Source organism: Phytophthora sojae, assembly GCF_000149755.1.
Source record: "Phytophthora sojae unplaced genomic scaffold PHYSOscaffold_12, whole genome shotgun sequence".
Lineage (NCBI taxonomy): Eukaryota > Oomycota > Peronosporomycetes > Peronosporales > Peronosporaceae > Phytophthora > Phytophthora sojae.
Genome location: NW_009258126.1, coordinates 1,479,540 through 1,493,016, shown reverse-complemented (window position 1 = coordinate 1,493,016; position 13,477 = coordinate 1,479,540). Strand labels below are relative to the sequence as shown.

Genomic DNA, 13,477 nt, shown 5'->3' with positions numbered 1-13,477 from the left:
AACTCGTACATGTATATCGAGACGCAGATTCCAAGCGAGTGAGAAGATCACGGCCCTCTGGCGATATTTTATACGGAAGACACGACCGAATGCGTATGCGTTGGCGGTTCTGCTTTCGGAACTCGTCGGTAGATTGGCAAACGCGGAATGCCACGCTCAAGAGGTCGTTGTCACTGATCCATACATCTTTTAGACGGGAAGTTCGCTGGTTGAGACGGTAAAGCACAATCATCGACTGGATGATGTCGATCAGCACGACAATCACCACGGTGGATGTCGACGTCGCGGACTCCATGCTGGTGGACACGTACAGCGCGTTGAAGAAGTCGACGGTGAAGATGACGGCCTCGGGCATCGTATCCTCAATATGAGTCACGGTGCGTAGAATAATATTCTTCAGCAGCAGCTTGATGATAGGAAGAAGAAGCATCACTGGAAGCTCATACTTTGTCTTGTGGACGTAATGGAAGAATACTTGGTAGATAGGGTAGATGACCGCCATGGCCTGCAATGCAGCTGTGAACTTGAGATACCTCACAATGTCGTCGTAATGCTGCAGCATCTCGCGAATGACGTCTCTAGGGACGACGATGCAGAACAAGACAAGCAGAATCGGGTAAAAGGTCGGAGCCATTGTCAGGATGGAGAATGGTATCGGGAACGTAGTGTAAGCTACGACCAGTACGACAAGCGGGGTTTCGAAGACAGCAGCAAATAATATCATGATGAATAATTGTCGTGACGAGATGACACAACCTTGGACAAAGTGCTTCACTTGGACCAGGAACGCGTTAGCGATGACCATGGAGAAGACAGCGACGCGAATCCAGAAGCCATACTGCTCGGACCACCTTGCGTTTGGGTCTTGCAGAGGAACCGACTCGAGCGCGATGACAAATAGCGCCACAGACAGCGAAGCGGATAGACATACACCCATCACGTGCACTGCAGACGTACTTGTAGAGTACTCGTGTAGTGCAATCAATCGCTCGATCGAGTAGGTTCCGCCTCGATAGCCCACGTGTAGCTCGGCCCAATACCGCGAGAGCTGCTGCGTGACCTCTGCTGTTTGCTGTAAGAGGTGGGACGACGTCCGCAGTAGCGAGGCGTCAGGTGCGGTGGTCGATGAGGTGGCTGCATAAGGCACAATCGTGTTGTTCATGAATTAGGTTGGAGGACTGGCGCGGACTGAGGACCAAAATGCTTCAATGGCCAAGTTTTCAGCCTATTTCGAGACTTTTAATGAAGGGCATATTTATCTACCTTCGCTAGTCCATGGTTTAACTCAGAAGCTATTTGTACATCGCACAATGGAATGAAAATGGACAATACAGGCCAATTCGAGACTGAACGACACATTAACTTTAGCTCACACGACAAACCCGTCACGCATTCCTGAAAGTGATTCCTTACTTTATCACCTGTTGAAGTTGTAACACTTTCCAACGAGGTTGGTAGCTAGCCTCCTTTAGCCAGCCACGCAAACTTGAACGTGAAATCGATACCTTACAGCGACAAAACAGATATGTTAATGAAAAAAAGCAGGCTCATTTCTCTCCGCACTCTTTATCATGAATAACGTACCAAAGTGCACCACACGGAATGCCAGCGTCATCGTCACCCAAGCCAGCAACTTGCTCTGGATCAGCTCCGTTTGTGTTTCAAGAACAAACGCCAGGTGGTACAGCGCGTTGATCCCGAGGTTCCGGTATATGAGCGCTGACAGCAATCCAAACGCAACCAGCTCCACACTCGAGAACACAAAGATGGAGTCAACCACGTCCCTAATCGTCTCAGCCGTGACTCCAACGAGCTCGGAATGGTACTGGGCGCTCTGTAGGTGGACCATGACAAACATGAAAATCCCATAGAACAGCGGAACGAATGCGTCGAGAAATGCGCTGAGCAGGAGGCACTCGGTTGTGAAAAAGACTTCAAGAGCTTCTTGAAGCATTCGCGAATTCAGAATTGCGCTGCTTCTTGCTGTAACGGGACATTCTGGTGCAGTCGGTTCTCTTGGCGACTTGTTATTTAGCTGGCTTGGTAAAACAACATTTCGATGAGCCCAGGTCGCCCCTTTGCTGATTTTGCGCCGCTTTTCGAATATGACGGTGCTCTTAATCCCCACTCGTTTGGTCGGGGCAGACGATCGGCGATGCACTTGTAGAGAAATTCTTTCCAGCCGGTCGAGAAGTTGGCGGGCCTCAGTCGAAATATTGTGAAAAAGGCACGAGCGAATTCGTATTCGTTGCCGATTCTGCTTTTCGAAGCCATCCACACTTCGACAGAGTTGAGAAGTTCCGCTGAGTAAGCTGGCAGCACTATGACAAGGTGTAGTCGTTTGATTCAACGTATTCAAAATTGTCGCCGTCCCCTGGTGCAGGCGGAACAAAACTGTAGCGGACTGAGCGGTGTCGATGAAAACGATGACAATGACCGTCGACGTCGTCGTCGCGCTTTCCATACACGTAGCCATGTACAACGCGTTGAAAAAATCCACCGTGAAGATGATCGCCTCGGGCATCATGTCTTCCAAATGAGTCACGCACCGCAACGCTATATTCTTCACGGCGAGCTTGATGATCGGAAGCAGAAGAATCACGGGAAGCTCGTACTTTGTGTTGTTTGCAGCTTGAAACAAAACCTGGTAAGCGGGGTAAATTAGGGCCAACAGTTGCTGAGCAGCGATGAAGCTGCCAAATCGAAGCAGGCGAGCAGTATCTTTCAGCACAGATCGGACGACCGTCACCCCAGCTACTAGACAAATGAACGTGGCCGAAACCACATAGAAAGCTGGTACCAACGTGATCACAGTGAACGGGATCGGGAACCAGACGTTGGCCGCAAAAGTCACCGCGAATATCATTTGGACGATGACAACGCACGTCAACAGCACGAAAAGCTGCCACCGAGAGATGACAAAGCCCTTGAGGAAATATTTGGCTTGGACCGTGACAGTGTAGAGCACAGCGCCTATCACGATAGCTGCTCGGACCCAGAACCCGTAGTTCGCTCGCCATCCGAGTGCGGGGTCTTGGAGAGGCACAGCCTCCTGCGAAATGATAAAAATCTCGGCTGGCAGAAATGATGCGACGCACACAGTTAGCGCATGCAGTAGTGAATGCTCTCGTGTGTATTCGTCCAGAGCGAGAAGCCGCTCGATTGAGTATTTCCCTCCGCGATAGCTCAAATGAGCTGCTGACCAAAACCGAGAGATTTTGAGGAGCCATTGCCGGAAGCAGGAGAGACTGATAATCCGAGATGGTGGGGTGTTGGCTTGAGCCACATCAGGGATATCCGATGAATCCGGGTCCGGGTGAATCATGCTATTGAATGGCGGCCATCGAGCGCTGAGCTCGGACGCGAACGTGTGTTTGCAGGGAGGAGCAAGGTCGCCTTTATTTTGATCGCGTGCAGGATAACAACATCTGAGCGACTGTGCTGTAATTAGACACCGACCACAAGTGAACCGTGAATGCAGCTTATACCTTCTATCAGATACACGGGTAGATGAAGCGCTTGCATCATGTCCGCGGGAAGCAAAGATAACACGTGCTTATACGTTCGTTGATCCCACAGCAGGTTTGATTCGACGATTCAGTACCCGTTGCTGATCACAACCAATATGCAGCGCCTCGAAAAAATCAGTACTAGGACGAGCGTTCGTTCACAATACGATCTCACAGCCATGTTTTGCCAAAGCCATGGCTGAATTTGATTCACTGAGAGTAAACATAACTTTTCGCACTACTCACGCACCTACATTTTGCTACGTACAGCGGCTCCAGAAAGTCACCGCCCACATAGTATACAGCTAATATATTTGGCAACTGCTCACGAACTAGATCATATTTTCCTGCCGGAGAAACACGACTTCGAAGTACAAGTAGCTAATTTGTGTTTCTAAGCCACGCAAACTTGAACGTGAAATCAATACCTAAATACAACGACAAACAAAGCTGTTAAAATCAAGATCATTGATCGATGTGATCATTAGCAAACAAAGCAAAAAAAAGCTGGCGTACCAAAGTGCACCACACGGAATGCCAGCGTCATCGTAACCCAAGCCAGCAACTTGCTCTGAATTAGCTCCGACTGGGTTTCAAGAACAAACGCCAAGTGATACAACGCGTTGATCCGTAGATTTCGGTATATCACTGCAACCAGGAGTCCAAATGAGATCAATTCCACGATCGAGAAGACAAAGATGGAGTCAACCACGTCGCCAATCGTTTCAGTCGTGACGCCGACCAGCTCGAAATGGTACTCAGCGCTCTGAAGATGAATCATTACGACCATGAAGATCCCGTAAAACAGGGGTACAAATGCATCAAGGAATGCGCTGAGGAGAAGGCACTCTGTTGTAAATAACACCTCCAGTGCTTCACGTAAAATATGCGGGTGTGTTACCGTGCAGTCGCGCTGTTTCGGAGAGTAGTCTGGCTTATCTGATCCCCTAGGATTAATTATCTGGGCCGGAAAAATAATGTTCCGGTCATGATGCTGAGTCCAGGTGGCAACTTTATGAATGCGACGCCATTGGATTAGTTCGATTCGGTTAACAGGGGCAGAGCGGTGCCTGTTTACGTGGTGTGATCCAGTACGAGCGGTCATCTGCAGCCGTTGAAGCAATTCGCGAACGTCTGCCGAGACGCAGTGCGAAATGCAGGATTGAATTCGAATACAGAGCCGTATTCGCTGGCAATTTTGCTCCCCAAAAGTATCTGCGCTTCTACAAAGTTGAGTGGCAGCTTCAAGTAAATTATCTGCCATGCCCAACGCTGCTGAGGCCTCGTTCACCCGTCTCAAAAATGACGCAGTTCGTCGGCTCAAGCCAAATAGTACCGTAGCGGATTGAGCAATATCCACCAGCACGATAATTACGACGGTGGACGTCGACGTCGTGCTTTTCATACAGGTTGCCATGTACAGTGCGTTGAAGAAATCAACGGTGAAAATGACCGCTTCTGGCATCATATCCTCCATGTGGGCCACGCATCGCAACGCGATATTCTTCATAACAATTTTAATGATGGGGAGAAGAAGAATTACCAAAAGCCCATAGCGCGTATCGTGGGTGGCGTGGAATAATACTTGGTAAGCTGGGTAGACAAGTGCCATGAGTTGTTGAGCAGCTATAAAGCAGCCAAATCGCGCAAGGCGCTCCTTGTTTTTCAGAACCTTGCGAATTATGGGCATTCCTGCCACTAAACAAGTGGACCCCGTTGATAAAATGTAGAAACCAGGGACCAAGGTGATGACAATGAACGGGATCGGGAACCAGAGGTTTGCAGCAAAAATCATGGCGACAAGCATCTGCCCCGTCACGGACATTGAAATCAGCAGGATCAATTGACGCCGAGATATTACGAAACTCTTGAGGAAATATCTTCCTTGAACCAGGACGGTGTGCAGCACGGCTGCGATCACAATTGGTAGACGGACCCAGAAGCCGTAATTCGCTCTCCATCCCAGTGCCGGATCTTGGAGAGGCACGGCTTCCTGGCAGATGATTAGTATCTCCGCAGGCAGGAACGATCCGAGAATCACGAATACAACTCGTGAGAGCGATGTGTTTCGAGTGTACTCATCCAGAGCAAGCAGACGTTCGACAGAGTACTGCGCTCCACGGTTGCTGATGTTGGCTGCCCTCCAAACGTGATGAAGTTTTAAGCTCCAGATTCGAACTCTAGAATACCCGATAGGTGAAGCCGACAGAGGAGTTCTATGAAGCACTTCAGGGATGTCGGCAGGCGCTGGGTGGATCATACTTTGGTCGCCAAGAGACCACCCGATCACTCTTCAGCTCTATTTCTGCTAGCTCAATATATATCATCACCATCTATTCCTGCCTGTGTGCGGCACGGCTCTTACCTGGTCCGAGTCAGGTTGATTTATGCGCTGAATTTACCTACTAGTTGCCTCCCCCAACCACCACCACCACGGCCACACAGGCAATCAACCAGCAAGAGCTGTTGGCAAGGCAAAGAAATACCACGGACACTTTTAGAAACCATTTGGCTTGATATCGAAAAAAGTGCTCGAATCCAGCAATTTGCGGGTTTAGATGAAAATCAAACCAGCGCTTCCTGGCAATCCAATTCTCTCCACAAGGCTCTGCTGAACACCCTCGACTCGGCTCTTCACACGGTGCCCCATAGAACGCAGGATCGAGTTTTGGAGCTTCACCGACGAGGAACTGTGAATTCCGTCACTGCTGGCTGAAATCCGGCAGCATGTTCGTAGGCTGGAGGCTGCGTGAGGACTGGTCGGCGATTTCATGATTACTATCCACCCCTCGGACTGAAATCGAAGTTGCTGATGCGTATGCGTGATCATCGAAGTCCATGCCAAGACGGTGCGATCGTCTTCGTCTTTCCTTTGAAGCAAGGTAGCTCCATTCAGACTGAGCTCACTCGGCTCAAGACCCATCGAGTACTTCAGCTCCATCGATTCATTCGAGCTCTCCTTCGCCTGCCAGACACAGAAAAAACTTTAGTACCTAAGCGGGTGATTCTGCTGTCATGTTGAGTATGCATAGCGTACCTTCAGGTCGAAGGCCTTCTGGTCGCCAGGCCACTTCTTATCAGCGAGGACCCCCCAGAGCACGCGTTTAGCCGTCTGAAACCCACAAGCTAGCGGCGTAGCGGTGAGTAGCTCAATGGACTGTCCACCACTCTGGTCTCGCTGCTTGACCCGCGAGATCGACTCCACAGAGTCAAACCCACTTGCACGGAACGAACCAAAGACTGCGTCCGTGGAGTCGAAGACGCGCTGGACAGCCAGCCGCAGTCCTGAAAGTCGGCTGTCGTCCGCCGATAAACTCGACTTGAGAGCGGAGGACGTCATTGAGGCCATCACTTCTTCCGAGGATTCAAGTTTCTAATAAAAAGACACATTTGGCCAAACAATCAGCTCACGAATAAAGTTCAAGGGGCCAACTATAAAACTCACCGAGAGCAGCCTCTTCTCCTTCGCCAGCGCGTCACGCACCGCCCACGCTGTCTGCCGTCTCTCAGCCAGCAGCTGCCTCAGCTTGGCATTAATTTGCTCAGCCTGACGCCGTTTCCGCTGCTCTTGAATGACCGCGTGTAGCCATGTTCGCTGCGGTGTCAACGCCCCAGCGTCGGGTTGGGCCTGTCCGCAGCGCTTGAGCCGCTCCAGCTGAGCCTCGTACTCTTCCACTTGGTCCTTCAGCTGCTGGCGCTCCGCCTTCCTCCTCTGGCGCCGCCAGACGTCGTTCAGGGGGTTGCGCACGCGCTTCTTGGGCTTCGTGGGGTCTTCACTTGAGGCTGCGACTGCCGCTTGGGAGGCAGCCTCCGGGTCATTGCACGCAGGGAGATCGGGGGTGCTGAGACTGGAGACGACGTCGCAGGTGTCGATGAGCTCCAGCGCCTCCTCCAGCGTCAGCGTCGGCTCGGCCAAGTCGCGCAGTAAGTCGTCCATTATTGCGATTCTGATACTGGACGACTGATGAGAAACATATGCAATTTTGCAATTTGGTGCGAAAAATGCGTTATTTTAATTTTTTATAGTAAAACTTAGATTTCGGAGATCTACTGTAGTTCGCGTTGGCAAGCCAGGCAAAGTCGAACGTGAAGTCGATTCCTGCAAAATAAAAGAACAACGAAAAAAAACGATAAGGAATCATCTGTGTTGCTCGGTGGAGCGCGCCACCTTACCAAAGTGCACCACTCGAAATGCTTGGCAGAAGCAAACCACTTGCCCTGGATTAAATCCTACTGGGTCTGGCAGATGAACGCCAAGTGATATTAATATAACGCGTTGATCCCAAGATCCTGGTAAATCAACGCTACCAGTAGCCCAAGCGCAACGCACTGCACTAGAGTGAACACTAGGATGGGGCTAACCACAGCCGCAATTGTCTCTGTGGTGACTCCATCCAACTCCAAATGCTACTCGGCACTATGGAGATGAACCATTACGAGCAGGTAAATGCCATACACGTAGGGGTCGATTGCGTCGACAAACTCGCTGAGGATGAGGCATTCTGTCGTGAAGAGAACTTCTAGCGCTTCGCGGAGGATGCTGTCGTGGGGTGTGTCCGAGTGTCTGGGTGAATTATTCGTCTTAGCTGGAAAAAAAAGCGTTCGGCGTAAGGGGCAGTGTCCAGGTAGTTCCTTTACTGATTTGGCGCGAATTAGTGAACAAAACTATCCCATTCAGGGCTGGCACATCACGTTTAATCATTAGGTTTTAATATAGGTTTTATAGTAAAAGCTGTTACCAAAACAGCCAACAGGTTTTTCCCAGAGTCAGTTGACTTGGAATTAGAAAAACTAGCTTGACCAATCTGTGCTTTATTAATCTCTTCTCCCCAGGTCGAAAGCATACCAGTAGCATGGGTACAATCCTACTAGTAGGCGTGCATAGATTAATTTTAATATGGCGTTTAGTATGATGCAACATATGTATGTGAAGAGAAGGTTCAGATAGAAGGTGATGCAAGATGCTCACTGAAGCAGGCACGGTGCGATCTTGGCCCACACACACCGTAAAACGACTTCAAATGGACATCCGAGCAGCCTACACAGTAGTAGGAGCACTTCTTGTGGCACAGGCGGCACTGCCGCTGCACACGCTTGCCTGCCTTACGCGCTTCACTGTATTGTGGAGATCTCCAAAGGCTTTCAAGGTGTGGCTAGGCTGGCGATCACATAACGACGCACTGTCAGCATATACTGAGTAGCGAATAGAGTCTAGCAAATACGCACCTCATCCGTACTGGTCGACCCGCTGTCGGTTTGCAGAGTTCGCTTCATGGTGTGCTCGTTGAAAATGTGTCTCTTTGACTCACGACAGAAAGCTGGCGGCATTCTGCTATTTTCTCCGTCCAAGCGGAGCGCAGTATCCTGCTCGAAGAAGCATGGGCCTGTTCCGATTTGCGCTGATCATTGCCGTCACAGTGGTCGTTCTCAGCGATGGAGTTAGAAGCGCCGCCGACAACGAGATCTCCGCGACAAAATCAACGCAATTGCGGCACGAGACGCTCATCTCTGCGGATGCACCGCCAACACGCGAGCTAGCGAGGGATGATCCAAGTTTGGAAGAGCGAGGGTTCTGATCCTGGTTGCGCTCTTGCTCGGGCGGTGACGCGGCCAGCAGCTCGTAGTCGCCCTCAGCGGGCGTGCCGTCCTCCAGAGCGGGCAGCTCCTGCTCCGGCATGTCTGCACCGAGCTGCCTACGCGATTGAGGCCATGCAGCGTCGCCGTGGTGTCTGCAATGGCACTGCTCGGCGAATGAAGATCGGGTTGCGTCCCATGGGATAAATTGAGACCTGTATTTATCCCAAGAAAAACCCACGCAATAAATTACCGTTTTAATTACTTACATTCGCATGTAGCGCGAAGATGGACGCGTCGCCGACAGGGTCAACATTCACGTGGGTGATTCATATAGACTAGAGGTATACGATATTAGGAGTTTTTCATAATGCAGTGGCTCAACATCTGTTTACTTTGTAGACTTATGTATAATATTTTCGGACAATCAGACCCTTTAAATTGCGATGGCTGTGTTTTTTAACAAAAAAATATTATGAAGTTTGAGAAATGGGTGACCCGTCAGCTAATGAAGCATTTGAGCAAAGAGGTTGATGCTATACTCTAATATATCAAAATGGCGCGGAAAGTGGTAACACCAGTAGACTCTGAAATAATTTTCAGAGAATTTATAAAAAATTGTTGAAAACATAATTGGGTACTAAAGCAGTAATATTGACATTATGAAACTATATCACTATTATTGATTGACCTAACAAGTATGCCGGACGACGTAAAATATAAACGCCTTTGATTAGATCCGTCAATTGTCACTGTAGCACAAGCAAGGCCAATGGTGCACTGGGGGACGGTCTTCGTGACGGTGACGGCGTCGAGCTTCCTGCTGGGGCGGCGCGAGCTGCCCAAGATCGGGCGCTTCTTGGGGCTCTACAGCGGCCGCTCCGTGGGCGCCATCCTGCGCGCCAAGAAGGAGTTCTTCGACGCCACCAAGGACAACGACCTGGTCAAGGTGCGTGTGCAGCCATTCAGTCTCTCATACTTGTTCATTTCCCGTTTGTGTAACTTTATATTATTTCTGCCAGCTTCAACGCGAGTTCCAGCGCGGCATCGAGGAGCTCAACGAGATCCGCTCCGAGCTCACGACCGTCGGCAACATGCGTCGCCCCCTGCAGCCCTCAGGAGTGCCGTCATCTGCCCCTAAAGGCGCCACATTTGACCACTCAGCCGCAGCAGCTACGAATGCTACTGGTGCGGCATCCGTAACATCGACGCCGGCAGCGGACCAGGCGCAGTCTGCAGGCCGCTCCAGTGTGTCGCTGGCCTCGGCGGCCGCGTACGAGCTGCAGGACGGTGTGCGGCGCAGTGCCGAGGCGAGTCTGGCCATGGCTGAGCTGAAGCTGGCGGAGCAGGGCAAGTTCGCCCCCAGAGTGGAGAGTCAAGAGGGCGGCGCTGACTACGTGTCCGCCAGCATCATGGACAGCCTGCTGCTGGACCAGAAGAAGACCCACAAGACGAAGGGTTGAGGCAAGCGACGAAAATGTATCAAAAATTGCGGTTGCCTTTTGTGCTGTACTGATACAGTAGCTGCTGAGGTAGACTTTCGTTTGATTTGGCTTGGCTTGGCTGGACGAACTGATGCTTTTTAGGGTCTCGGATGTGAGTGATGACAAGGTGGAGAAGGAGAAGGTTGAGGTGGCGGGGGTGTGGTGGTCGTGGTGGCGTTGGTATTTCTGCCGGCGTTCGTGCTGGCAGTGAGCCAGGCAAGCTCGGCGCTCGTGGCGTACGCGGGGCTCAACGCGACGCTGAACGAGCTCTTCACGCAGGCGCTGTTCGTCACGGCGCAGGGGTTCCTGCCGCTGATCGCGAACGGCAGCATCGCCTCGGCTGAGCTGTACATCCACACGGCCACGGAGGACTTTGAGCTGTTTCAAGACGACTCGCTGTATCGGCGCACGACGGGATTCCACGGACCGCTAGCGTTTGACGTCAAGGTGGAGAACGAGGACCCGCCCAATGTGCTGCTGGTCGTGGTGGAGTCGTTCCGGTTCCACGACTCGCGCTACCTCGTGGGGGAAGAAGACCCGTCCAACCTGTTCCGAGGCAGCAACATCACGGTCACGCCCAACTTTGACAAGTGGGCCAAGCGCGGCGTGGCGCTCACCAACATGTGGTCGAGCTGGCGGACGAGTCGCTCCGTGGAGAGTTTGCTGTTCGCGCAGGTCCCGTACGACAGCGTGGCGGACTCGGGCATGACTGGAGGCAAGAAGAACTACCAGCTGGACGGCCTGCCGCAGTTCTTCAAGGCTAAGGGCTACGAGCCGTTCTTCACGACGGGCTGCAAGACCGACTACGACGACTGGGACACGTTCCTCCCCTCGCACGGCTTCGACACTGTGTGGGGTCGGGACGAGATGATCAAGTTGGCAGAGAGCGACCTGGGCATCACGCACGACCAGTGGTTTGGCAAGGAGCACCGCGAGCTGTACTGGGGCGTGCACGACGACATCAGCTTCCAGCTCTTGGGCGATCTGATGGTGAACAAGACCAAGGAGCAGGCGGAGCGCGTGGCTCGTGGTGAGCCCAAGAAGCCGCTGTTCTTGAACCACTACACGATTTCGAGTCACGTGTCGTACGAAGAACGCCCGACGTGGTACGCGGAGTCCAAGAAACCGGACTTTTCAGCGCTGTATGATGGCCTGGAGAACGCGGACAGCATTAAGAACTACGTGGAGATGCGCTACTTCTCGGACATGGAGTTCGGCAAGTTCATGGACCGCATGTCGGCTGCTGGAATTCTGAACGACACCATCGTCGTTGTGGTGGGTGACCACGGCCAAGCTCCCGAAGCCGGTAACTACATTCCCGAGGCGCGCGACGTGTCCGTCCATCATGTTGCGGGCGCGCTCGTTGCTGAGGGCCGACTGGGTGACGCTGTGGGGATGAAGATCGAGGATGCGACCGAGCAGTACGATATCCTCAACACGCTGGCCGATATCGTCGGCGTGCCGGAGGAAGGGTTCCTGCAGGACGGAGTGGGCCGGTCACTGAAGCGCCAAGCCAAGTTCGGCGAGCGCGTGGTGTACAGCAACAACCCGAGCCGAAAGATGTCGGTCGTGCGTGGAACCGAAAGGCTACGCTACGACCGCGCTGCAAGGTCTGTGCTCCTTCACGACGCCAAAGCCGACCATGACATGCACATAGATCTGTTCCCGGACCTGACACCGGAAGCGCAGGCTGAGTGGCTCAAGTGGCGAGACAACGGCCGCCAACTCACCGAGTATTACACCAAGCGGTGGGACAAGAGATGCCTGTTCGCGGGGCACTGCTGAGCAGCACGATGTACTAGTAGGTTTTTGTTAGTAGGCTACAATTCAGCCACCGAGCAAGGTGCAGTCGGACAATTATAATGCACTCTAAAGTCGAGCCGCCAGCAGGTCGGTCGTACAATATCTCGACTGAGGTCGGTGATCTCCTCGATCAACATGACAGAATTCCTCAACAGAAGCCATTCTACTCTTGTCAAGCGAGCTGAAGCTAGCGAGGGCTTCGAAAGATGTTGAGATCATCTCAACCAGAAATTCTGCGAGAGGCGCTGGAGCTGTTGTTCACAACCGAGTGTCGTATTCTCAGCGCTGTCACCAATATCTTCGCTCCTTTGTGGTATGGCTTGTATCTGCTTATGCCGGTTCGCCTCCCAAGCGCGATGTACCCCATTCCGAGCTAACGGGGGTCACAACGAATTCAATACGAGACCCATCCTCGTCTTCTCACCGGTGGAGCTCATTGCACTTGTGCTGCTCGTTGCGCTAATCTATCGGAGCCTCAGGATCGTTGGTGGCAAGCTCGATCATGAGTCTGGCATTCCGTGTCGTACACACTGGTACGTTAGATCACGGTAGCGGGACCTATGGCTACAAGCGTGTTCTGGCAAGACGGTTTGTGTAGGGGTGGACTTCACGTTAATTTAAGCAAGTTCTGGAACTTCGATCTTCCTTCATCGTGTGTCAATAACAATGGACAAGCTCCAAAGTTTTGGTTTTAGATTCATTTAAAGATAAAATAGAGTAGACGCAGACGAACGTCCCCTTGCTGAACCTCAGCACGTCAAAGTCTAAAAATTCATTACATTGGGCGCCTTCCAAAACCCTCACCAAAGTTCGCGCATAAAAGTTTAATCACGGGGAATTGTTTGATGAGACCACTTTTTGGTCTCATCAAACAATTCTAATGCGACTCTTAACTAGCAACGTGATTAAACAGGTGACTGAACTCCACTATTCCCGAAGGTCGCGTTCCAGCAACCGTTTTAGGGCACATTAACGGTTCAGTAATTTAAAAAAAATAACGGATTAAACTGATCAAACGGTTTTACATGTGTTTTGGAAGGCGCCCATTGACTCAGCGCGACGAGCGAAACAAATTCAAAGCTATCCCGAGCACGATCGATCGTCACC

At 51.7% G+C, this 13,477-nt stretch overlaps 6 protein-coding genes across 6 annotated transcripts; 2 read left to right on the top strand and 4 right to left on the bottom strand.

The window, feature by feature from the left end:
- Positions 1 to 1,528: 1,528 nt before the first annotated feature.
- PHYSODRAFT_529234 (hypothetical protein) lies at positions 1,529 to 3,325 on the bottom strand (the record flags this gene model as incomplete). The annotated part of the gene is made up of 1 exon (XM_009538914.1): positions 1,529 to 3,325. The coding sequence occupies one exon, from the start codon at positions 3,323 to 3,325 to the stop codon at positions 1,529 to 1,531; it is 1,797 nt and encodes a 598-aa protein (XP_009537209.1).
- A 668-nt stretch (positions 3,326 to 3,993) lies between these two features.
- PHYSODRAFT_529499 (hypothetical protein) lies at positions 3,994 to 5,769 on the bottom strand (the record flags this gene model as incomplete). The annotated part of the gene is made up of 1 exon (XM_009538913.1): positions 3,994 to 5,769. The coding sequence occupies one exon, from the start codon at positions 5,767 to 5,769 to the stop codon at positions 3,994 to 3,996; it is 1,776 nt and encodes a 591-aa protein (XP_009537208.1).
- A 294-nt stretch (positions 5,770 to 6,063) lies between these two features.
- Positions 6,064 to 7,446, bottom strand: PHYSODRAFT_362259 (hypothetical protein; the record flags this gene model as incomplete). The annotated part of the gene is made up of 3 exons (XM_009538912.1): positions 6,064 to 6,474; positions 6,547 to 6,882; positions 6,955 to 7,446. The coding sequence occupies 3 exons, from the start codon at positions 7,444 to 7,446 to the stop codon at positions 6,064 to 6,066; spliced, it is 1,239 nt and encodes a 412-aa protein (XP_009537207.1).
- Positions 7,447 to 8,841: 1,395 nt separating this feature from the next.
- PHYSODRAFT_340697 (hypothetical protein) lies at positions 8,842 to 9,186 on the bottom strand (the record flags this gene model as incomplete). The annotated part of the gene is made up of 1 exon (XM_009538911.1): positions 8,842 to 9,186. One exon carries the CDS (start codon positions 9,184 to 9,186, stop codon positions 8,842 to 8,844), a length of 345 nt encoding a protein of 114 aa, XP_009537206.1.
- Positions 9,187 to 9,855: 669 nt separating this feature from the next.
- On the top strand, positions 9,856 to 10,546 carry PHYSODRAFT_306726 (hypothetical protein; the record flags this gene model as incomplete). The annotated part of the gene is made up of 2 exons (XM_009538910.1): positions 9,856 to 10,032; positions 10,106 to 10,546. The coding sequence occupies 2 exons, from the start codon at positions 9,856 to 9,858 to the stop codon at positions 10,544 to 10,546; spliced, it is 618 nt and encodes a 205-aa protein (XP_009537205.1).
- Positions 10,547 to 10,726: 180 nt separating this feature from the next.
- On the top strand, positions 10,727 to 12,352 carry PHYSODRAFT_529492 (hypothetical protein; the record flags this gene model as incomplete). Its single annotated transcript, XM_009538909.1, has 1 exon — positions 10,727 to 12,352. A coding segment is annotated over one exon (1,626 nt), but the record flags the coding sequence as incomplete, so codon positions are not given.
- Positions 12,353 to 13,477: the final 1,125 nt, after the last annotated feature.